Source organism: Schistocerca americana, chromosome 5 (assembly GCF_021461395.2).
Source record: "Schistocerca americana isolate TAMUIC-IGC-003095 chromosome 5, iqSchAmer2.1, whole genome shotgun sequence".
Taxonomy (NCBI): domain Eukaryota; kingdom Metazoa; phylum Arthropoda; class Insecta; order Orthoptera; family Acrididae; genus Schistocerca; species Schistocerca americana.
In genome coordinates, this window is record NC_060123.1 from 585,939,244 (window position 1) to 585,964,772 (window position 25,529).

At 42.4% G+C, this 25,529-nt stretch overlaps 1 protein-coding gene across 1 annotated transcript in view; it reads left to right on the forward strand.

Annotated features, from left to right (window-relative positions):
* Positions 1 to 25,529, forward strand: part of LOC124616561 (monocarboxylate transporter 12-B-like) — a 93,380-nt gene that overhangs the window by 49,840 nt on the left and 18,011 nt on the right. Inside the window, exon 6 of the mRNA XM_047144880.1 lies at positions 13,176 to 13,487. Within this exon, the coding sequence (XP_047000836.1) occupies positions 13,176 to 13,487 (312 nt within the window). The remainder of the gene's footprint in view (positions 1 to 13,175; positions 13,488 to 25,529) is intronic.

The following is a 25,529-nucleotide window of genomic DNA, read 5'->3' on the forward strand; positions in this document are numbered from 1 at the left end:
CCGCAGCCGTCGTACTGCGATTCATCTGCCATTCGTAGCTGACCCCATTCACGTTAAATCTATTGGTAATATTTCCGATAATTTTCTAAATCGAGGATTTGTAGAGGGGACTGGTCCGACAATTTCTGAACTGGAACCCACGACCGAAAACGTACCGTTTCCATGCCACAGCCGTTTGAAAACACGTTTGCGAGGTATGTATGTAACAGGGTAGTCATGGTAGGGAGTACTTACGTCAGATCGGCTGATATCATTAGACGTCTATTCTGCCTTTCTGGCCTGGTTCGAACGTCATTCACGTGTCTGTGAGCGCTAGAGGAACATGCTTGAGTACGCGTTTGTAGAATACACCGACATGATCCGTATGGTGAAGCTCACGATAATGGTCGCCTTTATCAAGAACATTAGAGTCCGATTCCATCGCACACCATTCCACCACAATTACGCAACGGTTTCGCGATAGGGGTACCTTCACCGTCAGCAGGCGTGGCTGTGGTGCTCCAAGAAGACGCCGCACACCGGAATAAACCACAAACAACAGTGTTTATGAAAACTGATTACGTTTTCTTTTTGTTTCTTTGCTTGTTAATGAGTGGCATTGTAAAACAAGTGGTGTACTGGGTCACGCCTAACAAATAACTTGTAAAAGTGGTCGCGTTACAAACATGGTTTCAGATGGTTGTAGCACGGAAACGGTACGTTTCTGGACATAGGTTCAAACTCCAAATATGACAAACTTAAGATACAGGTTCCATACAAAAAATTAGAGAAAATGTTTAGTAAACAAGGGCTCTAAGGCTCATATGTTAAGGGATATGAGCACTTGCTTATCTTCAATACTTGAACAGCATCTCTTCTAGTGCAAGCTCTCTGCTTTCCATATTTTAGGAGGAAGTAGAGTGGCCCAAGAGAAGAAAAAATGTCTAGTAAACATGGGATCTAAAATACGTACCTTAAGAGCTCAGTAGAAGAGACGTGTTTCACACTAGCGAAGATGAGCAAGTAGTCACAGAACTTAAAATATGCATTTTAGACCCCACGTTTACTAGATAATTAATTCTTATTTTGGTCAATACTTCCTGCTCCCAAAATATGTAATGCAAAGATCTTGCAGTAGAAATTCTGTTTCATAGTAGTGACGATGAAAAGAGCTAATACCACCTAAGTTACGTATTTTAGAGCCGATGTTTGCTAGACAGTGAGACAGTTTAGACTTATTTCTATAACTTACATGGAATCTTTCCTGTCCATGAAGTTTTCCGGTGTTACTTGATACACACGTAAAATATGTATACGAAACTGAAAATCCTTAGGGGCAAGATCTTGTACAGAAATAAGTGAAGTGAAACGAAATGTCGTCTGGCTAGGGTCTACCGTCGGGTAGGCCGGTCGCCTGGGCCAGATTCGAATCCTGCCTCGGGCATGGGTGTGTGTGATGTCCTTAAGTTAGTTAGGTTTAAGTAGCTCTAAGTTCTAGGGGAGTGATGAGCTCAGATGTTAAGTCCCATTGTGCTCAGAGCCATTTGAACCATTTTTAGCCTGTCGCCTGGTGCAAGTCTTTTTGGTTGACGCCACTTCGGCGACTTGCGCTTCGATGGGGATGAGATGATGATGAAGAAGACAACACAACACCCAGTCCCTGAGCGGAGAAATTCTCCGACCCAGCGGAAATCGAACGCGGACCACTTGGCGTGACAGTCCTTCGCACTGACCACTCAGCTGTCGGGGCGGACACAGAAATAAGTAAAAGAGTCTAGGGAACATGTAAAGGATGAGTCAGAAGAAATATCACGTAATTAGATGATTCTGCATATGAAAATAAACCGAAAAAGTCCTACGAACACGCGTGGCATTCGTTAATTCCGAGGGCTTGCACCCGTTCCATCTGTAGCTCATGCACCATCTGCATCCAGGTTACTCAATAACCAGACAACAACGTTCTAAACGATTTCAGTACACTTGATTTTCAGGTGAGGCTACCTTTATACGCAATAATATCTTGAACACCCGCAATTCTCATACATGGGCGATGGAGAACCGACATGACACTAGGGAAACAAAATTTCATGTTAGGTTCTCAGTGAACGTCTGGTGTGGTATGATTGATGACCTGACGATATGGCCTGTGTTCCTGCCAAATCGCATGACAGCCGCTTCGTACGCACATTTCCTGATAGAAGACCTCCCTACACTTTTGGAAGACGTGAAATTAGAACAACGACGGGAAATGTACCTGCAACATGATGGATTACCGGTTCACTGTATCAGACAAGTACCCCAGTACCTAAATAACATATTTCCTCAACGGTAGAGTGGCCGTGGCGGACACATTACCTGGCCTGCCAGATTACCCGACCTAACCCCATTATACTTCTGTTTATGAGGGTAGTTACAGGGGATGTGTTCGCAAAGGTGGATACACGTGAAGAACTTGCCGTTCACATCACCGATCTGTTGCCAGAATTTAGGCCCGCCGAGTTGATGTTCGATACGCAACGAAACACACCCTCCAACGTGTTGACAAGTGCGTTGATATGGGTGGAGGACTTCCTGAACACCTCTTGTAGGATACATCAGTCATGTGTCACACGATTATTCTTTCGACCACATCGCCTACACGGCATTTCGGTACGTAATATGCACATGTGTTTCATAACCATTCATGGATGTGTGTAATCTTCAACCTACTAAAGTTCCGTAACGATCGGAAATCAGACACATGTTCATAGGATTCTTTCGGTTTACTTTCACTAAGGAATCAAATGACAAATTATGTGCCATTCTTCCTGAATCACCATAGAGAACCCCAAGTTCTTCCTAGCAGAAGGTGGATGCGTCAATCCAGATATGTATTCGTATATTTGAAACTTTGCCAGGAATGTGACCGAAGCATTACGACAGGCTTGCCGGTGAGAAGCTGCACATTGAAATGCGGAAGACCGTGGCCTTCGAACTTCGTTCACGTCGTTGCATATATAGGGTGGACCATGGGGGCAATGACTCGGGATAGAGATGAGATACAACAAAATGTTTTAGATGAAAGTCGTAGGTGGCAATGAGGGTCACGCATTGCTGCTAATGGCTGTGACCTTGAAAGTGATTTTTTTTTCCAAATGGGAACGCTAATATTTGGTTCAAGATTTGGCGGGAAACTTTACGTATAAAATTACGCATTATTCAAGGTTATGGCTAGTTCAATGAAGGTCAAATAAGCAAATGATTTTAGTTCTAGCAGGGAGTAACTGATAATGCAGAAGGGATACAGCAAATGCAATGTTGGGTACAAACTGGAAGGGGCATTCCGACAAATGATATTTCAGGAACTCATTCGACGATTTGTAAATCAACGATCTACTTTTTATTCATGTTTTTTTCTGGCCTGAAAATGCCACAATGACATTTACACGATTGTTAAGTATTTGTTTTTGGCATTAACACCTTAATTAAAAATTAAATTACAAATCTCTGTTTTCTCTTTCCTAATCCGACATCATAAATAGGGGTTTCTATGAAACAAAACTCAGCTTTCGAATGACCTTAGATAATTACCTTTAAAATCATGATTATCGATAATGACACGTGGGCCCTTATGCCCCTTACAATCTGCGACTAATATTTTATTTTGATATATCGCTTCGTATTTCGCGTTAATCCCTACTTCAACTAAAAACATATTTGCTTATTTGACCTTGGTTGAACCTTAGCGTGACCTTGAATAATCTGTCATTTTGTACGTAAAATTGCCGTTCTTTTCAAATCTTGAATCAAATTTTAGCGTTCCCGTTTCAAAGACTCTCTTAAATCTCCAAGTCCTCTGGAAAATCGCTTTCGAGGCCACGACCGTTAATAGCAAAGCATGGCCTTCTTTGCCTCCTCTGACTTTTATCTGCAACGTTTTGCTGTATCTCATCTCTGTCACGATTTATTTTCCACTATGAATTATAATGGCCCATATATACACATATATATTGAACATTAGAGAAGAGCGGCAAATTTTACATATAAAATGGTCTTAAAAAGTATCGAATATTATGGGAGGTGGTAGTAACGACCAAAACCGAAATCCCAATAAACATGGGTCCGATAACGCGTTCTTTCATAAAACTGTAGCCTTGTCCCAAGTGGTGATTTAGGTGCCCCTATCGAAATTATCTGATGCATTACAACAAACGTGTGAAGTCGTCATAAGGTTGGCCTTCTCCTGTTTACTTAATTTATAATATTAATTTCCAGTAAGCTCATTTTGCAAAAGAAGAAAGAACACACCTGAAAGGTTGGTCTACCACGTAACTATAGTAATATGTGGTGCTTAGTGACTGGGTGTAACTAAGAGCGAAATTAATGTTTAAATGAGGTGACAGTGAAGTAAATAATGTATTAAACAACGAAGTGACGAAGTATGTATCTAAGCTACTCGTAGTACAAATATACTTCCAACAGAATGGCATGGCGGCTCTGGTTAGGCCCTCGCCAAGCACTCACTGAAACGTGTTATCAATGGTTCGGATCCAACATTGTTCAGAAAATTTTGCATCGGTATGATGTGTTAATACGTAAGCACACAGGCCAACGTTTACCACATTCAAACAAGAAAACGTCGCTGTTATTGATACTGTGCCCTGTGCACACTGCGCTGGTATATGGCCTGAATATGGTCTCTTCCGCCAGTTGTCATGTTTTTCACAAACGAATACGTTGACATGCTTGTTATTTATGGTAAAGCAAGAAAATGTGATGTAGGCAGTACTTCTGACTAAGGAACGGTATCTTGGCAGGTGACACCCGGCTGCAAAGACATTTCGCTTGTGCTGAAAGACATATAACGACAACAACTGTGATTCAAAAAGCATCATCCGTGAGATAGAGGACCGTAACACGTGGCAAAAACCCGTCTTGGATACAGCTCTTACTAATCCACACATGAGTACAAGGGCAACGTCTCAACAGTTGAACAACATCCAGTCGCATGCACATAAATTTCAACCATACGATCTACTGTTATACGAAGAGCTCCACGGGCGGGATCTCGAAGCTCGAATGAATTTTTATCAGTGGCTATTAGGCACTCTGGAAAATGATGCAGAATTCATATCGCGCGTCTTGCTCTCTGACGAATCGCGATTCCACAATGATTGGACCATCAGTCGCCAGAACATGCACTATTAGTGTACTGACAATCCTCGCTCGATGCAACAGGTAGCCTGCCTAGTACTATGGGGAGCGAATGCCTGGCGTGGAATCTTAGGTGATCGCTTTATTGGATCGTATTTGTTTTGAGTTCCGTTTGACTCGCACACGATACCTGCGCTTTCTGTGTCAGGAACTTCCACTACTGCTGGAGGGTGTACCATTGCAAGATTGTTTAATGATGTGGTTTCAACAAGATAGTGCTCCACCACACTCGACTTCGCCCGTTCGTAACCATTTGAACGAGGAACTTCTAGGGATATGGATAAGAAGAGGAACACCTGTGGCTTGGACTGTCAGATAACCTGATCTGACACCATCGGCTTTTTTCCTATTGTCCGCCTGCTAAGCTGACTGGTAACGTGTGTACCTACCATGCAGCAGGTCTGGGTTCGATTCCCGGCTAGGTTGGAGATTTTCTCCGCTTTTGGACTGGGTCTTGTCCTGTCCATCTCATCGTCACCGACGCTCAAGTAGCCCAATGTGGCATCACCTGAAATAAGACTTGCACAATTCACACCATTATTTCATTACTTCTTCCTGTTGGGGCATTTGAGACACGTAGCTTACAATCAGGTGCCGGAAAATTCCGACCACCTCCGGCACCTCATCACGGAAACTTACAGGTCAGTAGTACCGCGAATGCTTCGGTGCGCGAAAAGATGAATGCAGCATTGTACCCAGATGTGTGTAAACCAAAACGGTCATACTTGACCATCTGCTGATATGATAAAATAAGTACAGTTTTATACTCCTTATTTCTCTTTCATATTTGTCCGGCCTGCTGTCAAATAGGCCCTTCTTATGGCACGTCCATTCATATAGAGTTTGCGTAAAAAGATATTTCACGTACATTGCGTGCGTAGTGTAAAACCAAACAAATGTAAATGATTCGAACGCCGCACCTTACACGCAAGACTTGTCCGCAACGTTCGGTCCGTACTTACCCAATACGCTGCTGTTCACTGCAACATAACTGTTGCAGAGTATAGCATGTTTAAGTAAGTCTTAACGTGGTCACAATGTCACCTCATTGTTTCATCGGCGTTTCAATGTCTAATTATCTAGACAGCACTCTCATCATTTCCATTGTTTAACAATATTATAACTGTGGTGTCACCACCAGACACCACACTTGCTAGGTGGTAGCCTTTAAATCGGCCGCGATCCATTAGTATACGTCGGACCCGCGTGTCGCCACTGTCAGTGATAGCAGACCGAGCGCCACCACACGGCAGGTCTAGAGAGACGTACTAGCACTCGCCCCAGTTGTACAGCCGACGTAGCTAGCGATGCTACACTGACAAATACGCTCTCATTTGCCGAGACGATAGTTAGCATAGCCTTCAGCTACGTCATTTGCTACGACCTAGCAAGGCGCCGTATTCAATTGATAATTAATATTATGAACCATGTACCGTAACGAGATATGTTCTACAATTGTGGATTAAAGTTAAGTATTATATCAACTACGTACTTTATTTGCAATTCTCAAGATATTGTCCTGTTCCAGACCTCACGCCAGTCAGCGTGTAATTAAACGCGTGCGTTTCGGCCTCCTCTAGAAAAACAGTGTTGGCTTTTCTGCCAACACTACAATAACAATAAGGCGTTCTATTACGGTGACGCGCTAAATCTAAGATATCTGTGTTTGCTGAACATACCAGACGGACAGATGTTTTCGGGTCAGATATAAAACTGAGGGCTGCATCACCTTGTATATGAGTGGAAATGTCAATCATTCTAAATTCCATATTTGATATTAGTCTGGAGAACCTTACTTGAATCCAAAAAATTGATAAGGCATTCTGATACCGTAGAAATATGCTGATCACTTCGTCAATACAAATATAATGAGACAAATTAGAAAATAAACCTTTAATTATTGATTCCCGTTCTCTGCGAAAAAATTATGAACTAACTTAGAAAATAAATCTTTCAATATTGATTTCTCTTTTCTTCTAGCGACCAGATGTTTTTAAGTTTGCTCTAGAACGTCCAGTGCTGTTGAGGAAGAAATGTCAACACCGTCAACAGGTCTACATCATCAACGGGTCTTCCTGTTTCGTAACAGATAAGCATGGTTGGTCTTTGAGATGAAGTACGGCATGGCATACAGCAGCCTTGGTCTTTCCTCCTTTGAAGACAATGACTTTTTTCATTATTCTGTTTCAGAGTAAGAATTTTTTGTAGCTGTTTGAGATGGATAAGTATGAGACACACTGATCACACTTCATTTCTAGACCTTACATGCGTGCATTAACAACAACGTCTCAACAGCAGTTTCAAATCAAAGAATGCCTTGCTTGCATTTCTTCTACCATGCATTTCTGGTTATTTGTTTGAAACATTTTCTCCGTGTTTTGGCATTAGGAACAAATTTAGAACGATTCTAGGGACATACAGCAGAATAATGAGAACACAGAAGCCCTGAAAGCGCGTCTTGCAAAAGAAATACACTTAAAACGTTTGAACTTCTGCTCTTCCTCCGTAGCCGAGATCACTAACACACGCCAGTGCAGTGGCGCTCTCTTACCAAGTAGCCGTTTCGAATCTTAATTGTGGAAGAAGTTTTCGCAATATTTATCCGGCAAGTGAAGGACAGGTGGAAGCGTACAGTTCCCGATCAAAAGACTGTGCGCCAGTGTCCTGGGTTAATTTCCAAATGTCTCAGTAATGTGCCATGCACTGCTTTACCTGAGGCTCCCAAAGTCAGTTTTCGCAAACCTTCTTCCCAATGCAGTTTCTGATTTTTCTTTTAAATACTTCAATATTGATATTGTAAATCCAGTTCTAGCTGCCAGATTTTCTCTTCCACAATAAATTTGAACTTCATTTGAACGCTTACCCGATTTTAAAATTCTTGGGTTGTCAGGTTCCGTCTCGTTTCTAAAAACCATGTTATTTGGACGGAGTGAGTCTTTGTGCAGCGAAGGAAAAGAGATATTAGCCTGAGGCAGGACTTATGTATGTCATGTATTGAACTGAAGCGAAACAGTCATCGTCCAGACCAAATGGATGACATGGACAACTGCTTTCTCAAGGTTATTCATGTTACCAAAATCGATCCAAGTCCTTAGCTATGAACATTACATCGAAAAACTGTTCCTGAAATTTGGTTTTCCTCCTAGTGTCCGTCGGACAAAGCCATTAAGCATCGCAATCGCCTTGGTGCTACCCCGCATTCGCAGCAACATAATCACTTCGTCAGACTGTAAATAACTCATCACACGCGTCCACGTGACACACATGTGGAATCAGCAAACGAACCCCAGTAGGTCCTTGCCCAGGATGGAAATGTGGTATTTTCTCGTGGTCTGTTCCTCAGACTAGGGCTGACTTTATCTTTGAATCTCAGATTGGAATCGAAATGAATACCAGTGTAAACATTATGAATTGTTCACTCTGTTTGAGCCAAATCTTTAGGATCAAGATTGTACAGACGCCAGAGGAATAAAAAATTTAGTTCTTTGAAATCTTAAACGAACAGTACTAGTGGTGTAAGTGTTTGTAACCTGTTCTCGTACCATAGAAAAGAATTGCCTGCGACGACGACGCTGATTTAAATACTTTGAAGAACCGTACGCAATCGCTAGAGATGCTTCCATGGTGTATTTTACTGTGCTTTACAGTTCGTGACTGATTTTCGAAGGTGGAGCGCCACTTTCTATGCAGACTTGCAGATATACGTTTATTGGACGGCGCGGCAGGGTGCGATGCCAAGAAAGCCAAAAGGAAGAACAATGAGAAGTTTCGCACTTGCCGTCATCCTGTTTCAAAAATATTAATAATGACTGCTGTGGATGGAAATTTACAATAATCTGGGCTCTTCAAGTCACAGAGATAAGTCAAAGATTATTGGCAAAGAGCTAATCCCGCAGTAGAATCGTATCATGTGAAGGAGACTTATCGAGAAACATCCATCAGTTAAACTGTGAAATGCACATTTCGAAGAATAAATATGGAGAGTCTGTCGAGTCATGTCGTCACCGTGCAGTTTAAAGGAGTGTATTCGACTCATTAAAGCGTAAAATGTATCTGTTTCTTTGTAGTAATGCTATGTAGCTGAAAAGTTGTTAATAACAATGGAGAGCTCCTATTATTCAGGCAACTCGCTTGCGTTTAGAAAGGGAATAACCCGTTCTCATAAACACATATAAAACTATTTATCCCTGTTCTAAATGGTGTTTCTGTTCACTAAGAACAAGACGTCTATAGTTACCTGATCGTTAAAACATGATAATTCCAATATTAATGTGTGTGTGATCTTGGGCACTAATCACCTCTTATTTTATTCCACCAGTCAAACACCTGGACTGCACTAACTCCGAGTCTTTCCTCCAATTACCATTTAATTATTGAGACTATCACAGGAAGAAAACGAGTAACAAACACACACACTCGTATCACTTATACTCTCTCAGTCAAGAAAAACAAGTAAGACAATGACGATAACAATAACAATAATAGCAGTGAGCTACAGCATGAAATAAAATTTATTAAATAGTGTGGACATAAGCTATATTGTTACGAGGCAAGTTATCCGTCAGTTCTTCATGCAACTGAAGGATCAGTGAAGTTTTTAACGGAATTGCACTGTCTTATAAAATTCTAACGTATGTCTCCCCTTTCATTAATTATATGATATATGACGAGGGTAAATGCATGCGAGTAATCAGCTACGTCACATCAGAAAGCTTCATCAAATGTTTAAACCGTGATACTATGTACACGTTGCTGTTGAATGTTATGATACAGTGAAGTTGAAACCATTCGCGAGGTTTATAAAGAAATGTGTTACTAAATAATTTATTGTAATTTCCTGCTGCTACACAAATGTTTCGTTTCCCACTAGGGTCAAAGACGTTTTTACGATCCTTGCAAAATACTGTCGGTTATACACTTGAGAAAATTTCGTACATTTTATTTCCTACGACGCAGTTGGTTTGTTGTAATTGCCTTCTCCAGAGATGGAATTGCAGTGTAACTGCAAAGACATACCATCACGCTGCGCCTGCGTTGGGAGTCAGTTCTCTGACGTAGATAGCAATAATCTTTGCTGGACCAGGAAAGATGGCGGTCGACCACAACGGCAAATTACTTCTTACTGTGTTGTTGATACGAATGAAACACGAGTTTTGACCAACCGCACTATGAGAACTTTACGTTCATTCGATCACGACTCAGATTTCTGAAGCAAGACGAAGCATCGATATGCAACTGAAACACTATAAATCTGTACACAGAACGTATACGCCCCCTTCCACTTCATCTTCCCGGGACAAGCATATTTATTCAGGCTTTCGTAACAAATAAAACTTGAAAATGATCCTTACAATTTCGATTCTAATGTTAGTCTGCGGTTACCGTGCACTTAATCGTTGATCGTTCGTTTCTTCTGTTGCCCTGTACCACAGTTCGGAAAGTCACAGTTTATGGTTCAACACCGTTCGAAGTAGCTTCACTTAAGTCCACACACTTCAGCCGGTCCTTTTACTAAAGGTTTTCTTCCTCTCCGAAGTCCATATCCACGATCTAAATTACCACCCTGTCCCCTTTAATAACGGAACAATCCGCCAGGTGCTTAACGATGCATCATGCTGAATCGCGTTTCCACATCTTCCAAAACGCAGTCGACAAAACACTTCCACATTCTTCTGTTCCTTGTCTTCTGAAATAGTTCCCGGTTCGTGTTAAATCCTAACTTCAAATTCCCGCACAACCTTAATAAAGGTTCCGTAATCAGCGCACACCGAGTTCACGTGCAACCACTGCCATCTTTCGTTGCAGCATATCCTACAGATGTTCTCAATATGACTAATTGGGCTATCACGCTACATTAAATACAGATTAGGTCGGTTTGCATCACACGTTGTATGCAATCATAACAGAAATTTACGCGAATACGCACAATACAGGGAATATTTTTTTTTTCAATTTGTTTGAAATTGAACGCAATGGAAGTACTGTGTGATGACTTAGAATGTCGATTTCGTACCGGATGCCACCTTCAACTACAAATCACTACCTTCTCTAAGTTCTCGCTTCCCACGCCCGGGCTCCCGGGTTCGATTCCCGGCGGGGTCAGGGATTTTCTCCGCCTCGTGATGGCTGGGTGTTGTGTGATGTCCTTAGGTTAGTTAGGTTTAAGTAGTTCTAAGTTCTAGGGGACTTATGACCATAGATGTTAAGTCCCATAGTGCTCAGAGCCATTTGAACTACCTTCTCTAGTTCTGACTCTCGAGGAATAATGGACTGCTATTTCACCATAGACATTCAGATACCTCACTGAATGTGCCCCAGCAGACTCCAAGTATCCAAAAGGCGAAGGGTGGACACAAGCCATATAAATGTCCATTAACACAGTCCAGATACTTTTGATCAGGCACTGCGTACGATGGTGGCAGCAGAGTGAGCCCACAGTCTCCTTCTACTACTGGCTCTCTAGATATACCCAAAGTATTTTCGTGATAACTACGCTATCTTCCATGACTTCCCATTTATGTTCCCCGAGTATTTTTGTTACATTTTCGTAAGGGCTACACCAAACTGTTACGATCCTAGATGCGTAACTTCATAAGGAATGCAAACGCTACAACTATGTAACAGCATCATTAGTGTACTGGATGCGATTTCTTTTACAGATGCATTGCAGTTTTCTAGAACCCTTCAGACACATCGTTCTATTCGCATTCCCTAATACTGAATTTACGTCTTCGTCACGTTTTACAGTATATCGCTTCTTAGTATTAACCATTAACACTTCAGCGATGCGAATTGCGCAAGAAGCACACCATTAATCGGATACTATGGGCAAATTTCTCTGTGTTGTGGCATTAACTTGCAACCAACCACTTTAAAAGAGGACTTCTATTCATTATGTGAAACGGAAGTTTTCTCCAAGGTATTCTGCATTTCATTGCGATCGTTCAACAACGGTACTTTCCTGTTGATCGTAGCATCATCAGTGAAAAATATGATGGTGCTGCAGATCCTCTCAGTGAAAAGGTTTTTTTTTATATGATGAGAATATGAAACGTGGTTATACTTTTCCTTGGGGCAGATCTGACATTAGTTTCGTTACTATTGAATGTTCGACGTCTTCTTTAACGTAATGGGTTTTATTAGTCAAGTATTCACCGAACCAGTCACTTATCTGTGGTGATACTCTATATGATCCTATCGTGGATAGTGGTCAGCCATGTGGGAGAGACTTGCTGTGGGATACGCAAAAAAAACTGTAGTGAATGAATGACTTTCTTATAGTCATTTTTTAGTTTTTTGCGGAATTACAGACAATGTGTTAGTTGTGGCCTTTATGGAACTGTTTCTAATGTGGGACGTAAAGAACGACAGTTAAAGTGGAGGACTCTTAGAACCTGAAATTATTGTTTGCGTTGTCAAGGAATCGCAGCCTTTTCGACGGGTCATTGTGGCTTGATCGAACTCAACCTACTATGATATATCAAAAAGTGTAATAAAGGGTGAACAACAACAACAACACAAAAGTATCTGCTCGTGGTTGCAGAACTGCAGCCATTTCGGTGGCATGTTGCGTTCTTGATGAAACTGGCCCTATTGTGGGACGCTCAAAAAGCGTTATAACGAAAGAAAAACCTGTAGAATCTGTAACAGTCTGTTTGGTTGTTGCATAGTTGCAACCGTTTGATAGAGCGCAGCGGCCTTAAAGGACCTGAACCTACTGTGCTGTATCCGAAAGTGTAGTACGGCATGGGAAACGTACAGAAAGACTGTTGATCGTTGCAGAATTATAATCGTTTTGGTATTCCAGGACCTACTGTGGGTTGTCCAAAGGCGCTGTAACGACTTGCAGAACCTGAAACTATCTTTTGCGTTGTAGCAGAATCACAGTCATTACGGAAGGGGGCTGGTGGACTTGATGGACTACGCCCTACAGTAAGACATGTATGGCGCAGTAAAGCATCGAAGACTCGCTGCATCTCACAGTATCTTTTGTGCTGTTGTAGAGCCGCAGCCGATCTGGCGGCGTGTGGTGGCCTTCATGGACCTGGACCTGCTCCGCAACCGTGTGTACCTGAACGTGCTACTGGGTACGGCGTGCATGATGACGTCGACGGTGAACTACTCGCTGCTGCTGCCGTTCTACCTGCAGCGCCACGTGGGTCTATCGATGACCGACACGGCGCTCTGCCTCACCATGATGGCCGCCGGCGACTTCGTGTCGCGTCTCACCGTGCCTCCCATCACGGACCGCATCAAGGCCAGAGCGCGGTACACCTTCTTCCTCGGAGCCTGCTTCATGGCCCTCACGCGATCAGGTGAGTGTACGACCAACCAGCAAGTCCCAACACATGTCCTTCACTTGTTGGAGTGTGAGGCATGTTATCACCGAAAATGCTGTTCCGATGGGATTCAGTTTTTCCACTCCCTTTCATCACTACTCACATCGTGTCGTAAAGCACGAAATGGGGCTAGATGAGTTTCCACTACACCAATCTCGTGGCAACTAAATCACTGGCACACTGGCGTGAATTGATGTTCGGCTTCACAAAAAACTTACGGGTTGATAGGCCATGATCGAAGCATAAAACTTTAGCCTAACGTTTCATCTCCAACTGCGAGGGACATCTTCAGAAACAAAACTGCGAACTTCAACCAGAATTCGAGGGAGCGCCGAATATATAGGCAATACTGAGGCCACTACACTCCATCACATGACGTCGGCTACAAGAAGAACACTAGTAATGCCGACATTCTCGACTGAAAATCATCGATCGCCATTTTTATGGTGCTACGGTGGCGCCCAAATTTTATCTAATTCAGCACCTTACTCTTTTCTGTAAAATTATTCCACTGTCTATTAATTTCAATAGTCCCCGTACATACGAGTGCAAGATAATGTGATGTATTCAGTATGACGCTCGTCTGACTGCATTTTATTTCGTGATTACCTTCTTCGTAAAAATTTTCCTCTACGTCCGATTTATCCATATGTCCCAGATGAAAATTCCTCTTCTGTTCGAGCATACGAGTGTTAACACATCTTTTCATGGTACCTATGCAAACCATTTCGCAACTACAGGGAATTTTATATACACCCGATGTAGCCAAACCATGTCATATGTCTTTTTTAAAAAAGATTTTTCTGTTCGTGGTGGGTCAGAAGATAGTTTCCACGCCTTACTTACTCAACCCTTTCCCAATTCGATCTGTAATCTTCCTAATGAACGCAAGAAAACCTTTCTCTTTGGGAAGCAGTTGTTCCACGTTGATCTTGATTCTCTCGTTTGGGCGATGCGCTCGATCTATCTCTTTGTTGGAATAACGATTCTTCTTGAATGTCGACGGTAGTTCAAGTGTACCGAGGTCTTAAACATACATCTTTTTTGTCTGGGATGATAGAATTTTTATGTTATGCGTAGCCTTCCTTGGACATCTGTGGTCGACACTTCTCGATTTGGATGTCAACGTTGCACTGTGAGAATGATGATCATTACTTTCGATCAAGAATGTTGCCATTACCACACATAATATCGTAGCCGACATAATGTGATGGACTGTTGTGCCCTCTACACTGTCTATGCATTCACCGCTTCCTCTAGTTTTGGTTGAAGTTTGCCGCTTTACCTCTGAAGATGTCTCCCGCACTCGGAGATGGAACGTTAGGGGAATTTTTTTTATGCAATGACCACAGCCAATCAGCCCGAAAACTTTAAGGAAAGACAGTACCGGCCCTGGAAACTTACACTGATTGACGTTCGGTTGTTGTGCTTTCGGCCATCAGCTGTTTGGATAGTGTGGTATATGAGCTTTTTTCCATTTAGTTTCTAGGATGCAGAGCTGCAAGGAGCTATGGACTCGAAAGTATTGCACGCAAAGCTGATTCATTTCGTTTCCAGTGCTCTCGGGTGTCCAGGCGGATGCGAAATTTTTTAAATCAAGCAGTAATGAAGTGGTGCAGTAAAGAAACTCCCAGAAAATTTCCTACACTGATTGTCAATGCCTCTCATAGCCTCCAAGTATCCACTGTCTACTTATTTATATTCTCACCCAATGTACCATCTATATGAAGATGGTATCTATACTTTTGGACACGTCAGAAAGATCAGATACCATTGGTGATCTTGCAGCTCTCGAAGAATGAAATTTAAATGAAATCGAGACCATTAGCTTCTTACAGGCGTTGATAAATATCAACAGGAAAAGTTGAAAATATGTGTCCCGATCGTGACTCGAACCCTGGATCTCCTGCCTGCATAGCAGACGCTCTATCCGACTGAGTCATCGAGGACACAGAAGGTAGTGCGAGTGCAGGGACTTATCTCTGGCATGCTCCCCGTGAGACACACATTTACAACTTCTTGTCCACACACTACATTTGTAATGCCCCTCCCCACTATACTCATTACTCGTGGCAGTCAGTCTACCGATTCCCGTAAGAGTTTACCAATGTGAGTGCATCCGCACTGAAGAAGATCATTGGCCGATAAGCCTTATCTGTATGAAGATGATATCTGTTCTTTCGGACATGTCCCTGCTCAAACTCTTACGGAGTTAGTTAGACGGAGTTAGTTAATCAACGGAGATACTGCAGCTAATACCTTTTCTTAAATAGAATCGTATAATTTTTATAGCTGCATTTGATAGATCTTGAGAAGGCAATTACAGTTATATAGAGTTCGTTAATGTTCACGTTCAAAACAGTCGTAAAAAAATTCGAGACATGTCCTACAGTGCAAGAGCACATGACCGGAAATGGCATTTGCGGTGCAAACACTGTCAAGTAGGCGTCTCGAACTAGGCTGGGTAGTTGTATACCGTAAAGGTTGGCCTGAGCTTCGAGAATAATGATTTATTTACCCTTCAACCAACTTACGACCTAGATGCAAGTTCACCTACGAATGTTAGATATGCAAACAGGACATGAGCTAGAATCTAGGGTATCACAAAGGGCTTAGGAAAACTATTTCACATTTTTGTATCCTCCCAGATTTACGTGAGCTGAATGAAAGAAATAAACAGTTCGTTTTTCTAAAATAAATAGGTTTTGCACGCCGCAAAAAGCAACATCTGTATATTAGAAGGAAGATTTCACCTATTTTTTCCTGTGTGTGGCTGTGTGCTTCTTAGAGGTAAAATACATGCTGTCGGACAACTGTCTATACCTACACTGCACTAAATTGTATCATATGGGGTACCTTCATTGAACTAGACGCTTTATTAAAAATAATTTGGTCACCACCTGTACACCGCAAAATAAAGAGACCTCGTTTCATGCTGAACGTAAGCGCGTAAAGACACAGTTTTCAGCTACGTAAATGTTGGCGACTTATTTGACATTTCAATACAATTTCGTGCACACGTAAAAGAATAAACAAATTGCTATCAATGATTTGGTAACCACACAAATCACATAACATAAATATTGTCTTAAAAAATAGCTTTATCCTTTATTTAAGCTTGTATTGAAACTGTTGACGATGGATTCGAAGTCACATTTGCAATCGCCGTTCGAAAGCACGATTAACAGATGTAATTACAGTAGATGACATGGTAGAGCATGCACTGGCGATTCGACAACATATATAGTCTCGCGTAGTTGGGGCTTCGCCATAGACTGCATCTTTGAGTGCTCCCCAAAGAAAGAAATCAAGATGAGACAAATCGGGTGACCTCACAGGCCATTTAAAAACAGAATTTAGCCCTATCCAACACCCAGGAAAGTTGTAGCTCAGTATTTGCGTTGCAAAACGGGACGAATGAGCCGCACAACCGTGTTGTTGCAGCCAAATATACAGTCGAATATCGAGTGTATCTCTTCTAGAAGAACCAGAAGAATATTCATCAAAAAGTGTGCGTAAGAATGTCCATTTAGAACCCCTGAGATGAAGTGAGGTCCCACAATGTAGCTTCCTATGATGCCGCACCATATGTTTACGCTCCACGGTCGTTGATGTTGCGCCTGACGAAGGCAGTGTGTATTTTCAGCTGCCCAGTAGCGCACGTTATCCACATTTACGTTAGTGTGGTTAATAAACGTTGCTTCATCGGTAAAGAGCACACGCTGGAAAAACGTAGGATCATCTCTGTTTCTGAAGGGCAAACCGACGAAATTCTGTACGACATTCGAAATCACGGTCGTCAAGTGCTTGATGTAGTGACAGATGATAGGGGTGGAAATTCTGTCGATGCGGGGTGCGAAAGACACTCTGATTCCTCATTCCTTGGCAATACGTCTCGAACCATGGTGTGGATTCCTAAGAGTCGTAGCCAGAACAGCTTCTTCGTGGCCTCTGTCAGTTGCAGTCTTCTTTCTTGCCCTGTTGGTGACGTTCAGGCAGGCTGTCCGCAATAGCGTCTAAATAATTCGTTCAATTGCCTGGCGCGTCGGACATAGGCGATCGGGATAGGTAGCCCTATATAGCTATTCTGCTTTACGTCGTTCCTTTTACATTCACCATATAAAAGTAGTACAGACGGCCGCTGTGGCCGAGCGGTTCTAGGTGCTTCAGTCCAGAGCCGCGCTGCTGCTACGGTCGCAGGTTCGAATCCTGCCTCGGGCATCGATGTGTGTGATGTCCTTAGGTTAGTTAGGTTTAAGAAGTTCTAAGTGTAGGGGACTGATGACCTCAGATGTTAAGTCCCATAGCGCCAAGAGCCATTTGAACGATAAAAGTAGTATATCCGACTTCTCCTCATCTGTGTACACGTCTCCAACCATACATATGTTGAAGCAGAAATGAGCGGTCTGCAGTGCAGACAGGGAAAGAGGCAAATGTGTTGACATTCTGACACAGTGTAGCACCAGAGCTCTGCTTGGCGGTATTTGGATCGCTAATGCCGATTCCGAGCACCGCGCTCTCCAATACTAGGACATGCTTCGAATTTTTTTTTACGAAAGGTATGAACGTCAACATTGACTAATGCTAAATCACCGTAATTGTGTTGTCAAGAACTAGCGAATGCAGTTATAAAAAGTATACGTTACCACTTAAAGAAACATACTTGGTTCAGTATCTCCGTTGGTACAAAACCATTAACCAAACAAAAGATATGTTCCTCTCGACGCTTTAACATTTGCCGAAAACCACGTTTCGATATGAATAACCTTAACAACGTATTACTCAAAAATGGTTCAAATGGCTCTGAGCACTATGGGACTTAATTACTGAGGTCATCAGTCCCCTAGAACTTAGAACTACTTAAACCTAACTAACCTAAGGGCATCACACACATCCATGCCCGAGGCAGGATTCGAACCTGCGACCGTAGCGGTCACGCGGTTCCAAACTGGCGCGCTTAGAACCGCACGGCCACACCGGCCGGCTACGTATTACTCACCCTCTATTTATGTAGAGGAGGTGGAGATAGAGAGAGGGGACAAGAGGATATACAGAATTCAATCTTGTGTCAAAATTGCAAACCAATCGGTCAAGAACCTTCTGAGATACACGATTTTGAAAAAAAAAACAACGAACATTTACATTCTGATTTACACTGAAGAGCCAAAGAAACTGGTACATCTGCCTAATATAGTGTAGGGCCCCCGCGAGCAGGTAGTAGTGCCGCAACATGACGTGGCAAGGACTCGACTAATCTCTGAAGTAGTGCTGGAGGGAATCCTGTTTGGCTCTCCATAAATCCGTAATAGTACAAGGGGGTGGAGGTCTCTTCTGAAGTGCACATTTCAAGGGGTCCCAGATATGCTCAATAATGTTCAAGTCTGGAGAGTTTGGTGGCCAGTGGAAGTGTTTAAACTCAGAAGAGTTCCTGGAGCCATTCTGTATCAGTTCAGGACGTGTGAGGTATCGCATTGTCTTGCTGGAATTGCCCAACTCTGTCGGAATACACAATGGACATGAATGGATGCAGGTGACCAGACAGGATACTTACGTACGTGTCACTTATCAGAGTCGTATCTAGACGCAACAGGGGTCCCATATCACTCCACCTGCACACTCCTCACACCGTTGCAGAGCCTCCACCAGCTTGAACGGTTCCCTGCTGAAATACAGAGTCAATGGATTCATGAGGTTGTCTCCATAACCGTACACGTCCATCCGCTCAACACAATTTTAAACGAGTCATCTGACCAGTCATCAATAGTCCAATGTCGGTGTTGACGGGCGCAGGCGAAGCGTAAAGCTTTGTGTCGTGCAGTCATCAAGGGTACAAGAATGGCCCTTAGGCTCCTAAAGCCCGTATGATGATTCGTTGAATGGTTCGTACGCTGACATTTGTTGATGGCCCAGCATTGAAATCTGCTGCAATTGGCGGCAGGGTTGCACTTTTGTCATGTTGAACGATTCTCTTCATTCGTCGTTGGTCCCGTCCTTGCAGGCCGCATCGATGTTGGAGATTTGGAGTTTTACCGCATTCCTGGTATTCACGGTATACTCGTGAAATGGTCGTCCGGGAAAATCCCCACTTCGTCTCTTCCTCGGAGATGCTGAGTTCTATCGCTCGTGCGCCGGTATAACACCACGTTCAAACTCACTTAAATCTTGGTAACCTGCCATTGTGGCAGCAGTAACCGACCTGCCGTATTCTGCTTGTTTACACATCTCTATATTTGAACACACATGCCTATACCAATTTCTGTGGCGCTTTGATGTGTATAGATACACAACCGTAAAACTACAGATGCCAGCTACTTCCGAGATCAACACTTCAGCCATTACTCAACGTCTCCTATGCCACACATATAAGATCACTGGATAAGATATCAGTAACACTGCTCTAATTGGAATTCAGTTGATCGTGTAGAGATGACTAACCATCACAGACGTTAGTCATAACACTGAAGTGATCTCACTGTGCCAGTTGGTGTGACGGAATCTCCACAGTAAGATGGGTCGAAATAGAAACGTAACGGAATGGTAGAAAGGTGGCAGTGGTAAGTTCGTATGGGAGCAAACTGCTGAGGTCACCGGTCCCTAGGCTTCCACATAACTTAATTAAACTACCCTTGGACTGCGCGTTTACCCAGCGCGGCATGGTAGAACGGAAACATCGTGTTTGCTCGTCCCATGACCACATCACGACTGAAGTTGCCACAGTTGGCTGTGTTCCAACGCCTACTCTCATTGTGTCGACAAAGAATGGTGTAACAGTCATAGCCGCCTAATACGTAGTAAGCAGAGTGATCTTCTCATTTACCCCTTACTCACAAAAGTATGTAGTTATTATGGTATGCCCAGATTGTAGCATTTCTTCACTAAAAATTGTTTATAAATGATGAAAAGGGTTGTATTTTATAAAACTGTTATAAATTTGTATTTGGTCCCATATAATTGACGCTGCATGTGATTTAAACAAAGCTCACTAAAGTCTCCAAAATCTATAAAAAAATCGCTGAATAAAGTAACCTTAGAAAAATAAAGTTTTCGATATTATTTGCAGGGATAATAATTATTACAACTGGACAGTACATTACAGTCTGCCTAATGTCTGCAGTTCTTTATCACCTAACACTTGTGTTTTAAAGCAGAGTACATTTTACTACAGCATGGAAGTGCCTTAGATGGTTTTATCCTCCAATATGAAAACAATGTAGGTCTTTTGTTGAGTACCAAATTCAGCAATCGTGCTATAAAACCTCTTATCTCATTTATTGTGACTTTCTTCCATTTTTATATGGGCTGGATATAGGCGAAAGATGTATAGAAATAAATTCCTTAGCTGAACGATTTGTTTTGGTGACAATTACCTGCAGTAACGTTGCAGTGAAAACTAAATTGGAATATTCAGCTGCAGAAAATTCCACTGGCGGCATATGCTTCGGTCCACGCACATCGTGAAATGCATGCAGCAGCGACTGTAGGGTTTCAGGTGGAATCACTTCAGTACACTGTGTATTTTACAATCTGTCTTCAATTTCAGTCAGTGTACCAGAAAGAACATCACTGTCACTTTATAAACCGCTGCTACTTTCACTAAAATAGTATGTTTCACAAGTATTTTTCAGTAACTCACGAACTTCATTGTTGAACACATTTTAAAAACATTGCAAAATCGAATGAAATAAACAAACTGAAAACATTACCTAAAAGAGAAACAGCACAAAAAGAATATTAAATAACCATACTGCAGAAAAATAACGACGTCAGATGAAATGAAAAATGTGAGCAAGTATTACGAAGTATCATGTCAATAAACGAATAATGCAGTAGCAGAGCTATCGCTGTACATATAAAGCGAAACGTTGAGCATCAATATTAAACACGCTACTTACGTCTAGCGGCAAATTTATAGAGAAAGCGGAGGTGAATAATGGGTTAAAAACGTTGAAAACTACAGGGGCTGGCGACAACTGTCAGGCCTTTTCAGTTACTGTCCATATAAAAAATGACAGCACTTGATGCTGCCAGTGAAAGCAAATCCATCTTAACCAAAGACCAAGCGAGCTTTGGTTGTAATGGACGTCTTAAGTCGTGTGCCTTGCAATAGCCGTTGCTCACAGTCACTGGTAAAGCTGCATGTCTTCTTTGTGGAAAACAACACGTGAAAGCGATCGACTGGAGGAGTGCGACGTTTTGGGTTCAAATGGCTCTGAGCACTATCGGACTTACAGAGATCATCAGTCCCCTAAACTTAGAATTACTTAAATCTAACTAACCTAAGGACATCACACACATCCCAGCCCAATGCAGGATTTGAACCTGCGACCGTAGCGGTCGCGCAGTTCCAGACTGAAGCACCTAGAACCACTCGGCCACTGCAGCCGGCGACGTTTTGGGGTGTTTTCCGTACCATGACTAGGGCCTCTCATAAATGTTACCGTGAGAATGAGGCAGAACATTTGTTTGAACATTCTTGGTGACCAAGAGTTGTCCTTTCTTCTGCAGCTTCGAGATGAGAATGCTGTTGACATTGCCATCTTCCAAGATGACAACATCTGTGTTCACAAGAATGCACACATATGTTTCCAGACTGATGAATACTCAGGGACCCTATCGCACATCTACTGGACTCTTCCACACCTGATCTGAACCCCACACAAAATTCTGGAATTATTTGAGACTCGTACATATACTGTCAGAAAACAATAGCGACACCAATAATAATCAATGAAAAGTAAAGAAATTTCGGTAATACATTTATCTAGGTAACATATTTAAGTCATCAACATTACAAGATCACAGATAATTCAACTGCAACATGAGCCATTCCAAAAATGTTGGTACATGAATAACCTGTGTAGTCGCTAGAATGTTGAATGCAAGTATACAAATGTGCTTACATTGCGTCGCACAGATCTCATTTTCTGGGATGGAATTTCATGCCAGCTGCAGTTGGTTAGTCGGTACAGGGACAGTTAATGCTAGTTATGGATTTGTCGGTACAGGGACACTTAATGCTAGTTATGGATGACGCTGGAGTAGCCATTCGACGATATCCCATATGTTCTCAATTGGAGACAGATCTGGTGATCGATCAGGTTGAGGAAACATGCCAACTCTCTGTAGAGTATGTTAGTTTAGAACAGCGGTATGTGGCCGACAGTTACCCTGCTGGAAAACCCCGCTGGAATGGTGCTCGTGAATGGTAGCACAACAGGTCGAATCACCAGATAAACGTACAAATATACAATCAGAGTTCCTTGCTGTCATACAAAAACGCACCCTAGATTATGACTCAGTGTATTGGTCCAGTGTATCTAGCATGCGAACAAGTTGGTTGCAGGCCCTCAGCTGGCCTAACTAATACTCGACCATCATTGGCACCGAGAAGGAGCCAGTTTTCATCAGAAAACACAACAAACTTCCTCCCTGCCCTCCAATGAGCTCTCGCTTGACACCACTGAAGGCGCAAACGGTGGAGGTTTGGGGCCAGCGGAATCTCCACTACAGGGCATCTGACTCGGAGCTGTCCCTGAAGTAATTGATTTATATCTGTTCTTTGTGTCACTGTGGTGCCAGCTGCTGCTCAGATTGCTGCTACAGATGCATATGATGCGTCAGGGCCATACGGCGAACACAGTGGTTTTCCCTCTCTAGGTCAAGTGGCCGTCCGGGATCCAGTCTTCTTCCGACCTTGCATTCCCGCGGTCAATGCTCCCACCAGTCATGTGCAGTGCCTACATTCGTACCAAGCCTTTCGCAATATCGCAGAAGGAGCATCTCCTTTCTCAAGTCCCTATTACACGACCACGCTCAAACTCAGTGTTGATAATGGCGTCTTTGACCCCTTAAAGGTGTTCTTGACTAACATCAGATCACCAGGCCCAATCTCAAATGTAGCTAATGCTCACGACGATTTAGGCGTGTATTTTCAGTAAACCTGATTTGCGTCCTACTAGCGCCACTCTTATGCGACTGGCGTAAAATTTGAATAGACTTAATATTTCAGACGTTGAATATACGTGTAGGGTGATTCAGCTCCCTCTACCGCTGCGTATTACGCAACCCGTAACACCTTCAAATACTAGCGCAAGATTTTCATATTCTCTCGCTCTCTTTGTGCGAACTATTACTCCCACAGAAGAAATAAACTCAGACTTTTTGTAGGAAATTTAATGTAGTCAAAACTGTACTGGAATTCGTTTTCGATAGAGGCTTTAGTTCTCGAATCATCGAAGAAAAACGTACAAAATTAACATTAAAACGCATTTTTCCTGAATAACTCGAAAACTGTGGCCCCCAGCAACACGTATTCCCACATAATTAAACTGCATTATATTTTCTACGAAAATGTCCTGTTCTTTTTTCTGTAGGGCTAACAGTTGGCGCGTAGCGAGTGATATAATATGAAAACCTTGCGCATGATATTTGAAGCCGTTGCATGTTGCACAAAACCCAGCAGTAGGGTCGGCTGAATTACCCTATAAACGTATGCGAGTTTAGTACAGCTGTCTTCATTACTCGCTTCCAATTTTTAGTTGCATCCCTTCCATTCAGTGTCCATATTGATAACCTGTATTCTGCATTGCTTAATCTATACACTGTTTCCATGTTCTTGCCGGTCTACCACTTTTCCTTCGTCCAGGGGATATCCACGGCCATAATCGTCTCTACCCTCTTGCGCCGCACATCCTTTCAAGCTCTCCATACTAAAATAGCTTTTCTGTTTCAGTTGTCTTTATAATAGTTTTCCAACTTCCGTTTTCCTACGTATTTCGTCATTTCTTGTAGGATCCAATCTCGATATTCCGCTACTCCACCTTCTGTAGTCCATTTACATTGCAAGAATCCTCTTTTTCACTCTTTCACTAATTTTCTAGATTTCTGACTCATATGTAGCAATACTTTCCACAATTGTACCGAGCGAGGTGGCGCAGTGGTTAGACACTGGACTTGCATTCGGGAGGACGACGGTTCAATCCCGCGTCCGACCATCCTGATTTAGGTTTTCCGTGATTTCCCTAAATCACTCCAGGCAAATGCCGGGATGGTTCCTCTGAAAGGGCACGGCCGACTTCCTTCCCCATCCTTCCCTATTCCGATGAGACCTATGACCACGCTGTCTGGTCTCCTCCCCCAAAACAACCAACCAACCAACCACAATTGTATGGTATATTAATTTTTTTATATTGATTATTAGTTCTTTATTCTATAAGGCAGAATTCAACTGTCGTTCTGCCTTCTCGCTTTGCCCAACTTTATTTTATTTCTTCTGTGCTCCTTCCACAAACAGGTAGTGTTACCCAAAGCTTTGCTTCTGTCAACTCGCCAACATCTGTTACCGGATCTATCGTCTCATTTTCTCTCATCGTAAGATAGTTTTGCAAGATTTGCTGAAAGATGGCAATTGTCATATCCTTCACTGAGTTTGCGTAACATATATTCAACATCTTCAACATTTGTTAGAATGGCCAGCTTGTCGTCTGCAAAAAGTAAGAAACACAACGTTTCTATTCCAACAGGAATTCCCATACCACCACATTTACATTTACATTGTCGTAAAGCAACCTCTAAATAGATTTTGAAGAGAGTTGGAGTCCTTTTTTGATTTCAAATTCAACGGTTACCTGTTTACTCGGCTTTGTATGACTGGTGCATCGACTATAAAGTTCTCTCATGGCTAATGCATATCTTACAGATATTATTCTTCAACATGCTCTTCCACATCTTACTTAGCAGGACCTTGTCGCAAGCTTTATGTATATCCGTGAATAACAAATGAGTAGTCGATTTCTAGCCATTCTCTTCTTAGTTAAATTTCGTGAAGTAAATATTCCGTCAATATAGGAGCTTCCAGGTGGATATCCATTTTACTCTTCTCTTTCTCCTACGAGTTCTTCTATCCGTTTCTTTAAGGCTCTATCGTACCATCTAGCTTCTGAAGGCATCGCATTAAACCCTCTGTAATTTTTGCATTCTCTCCAGTAATACTTTCATATGTGGAAGCAATACATGCTT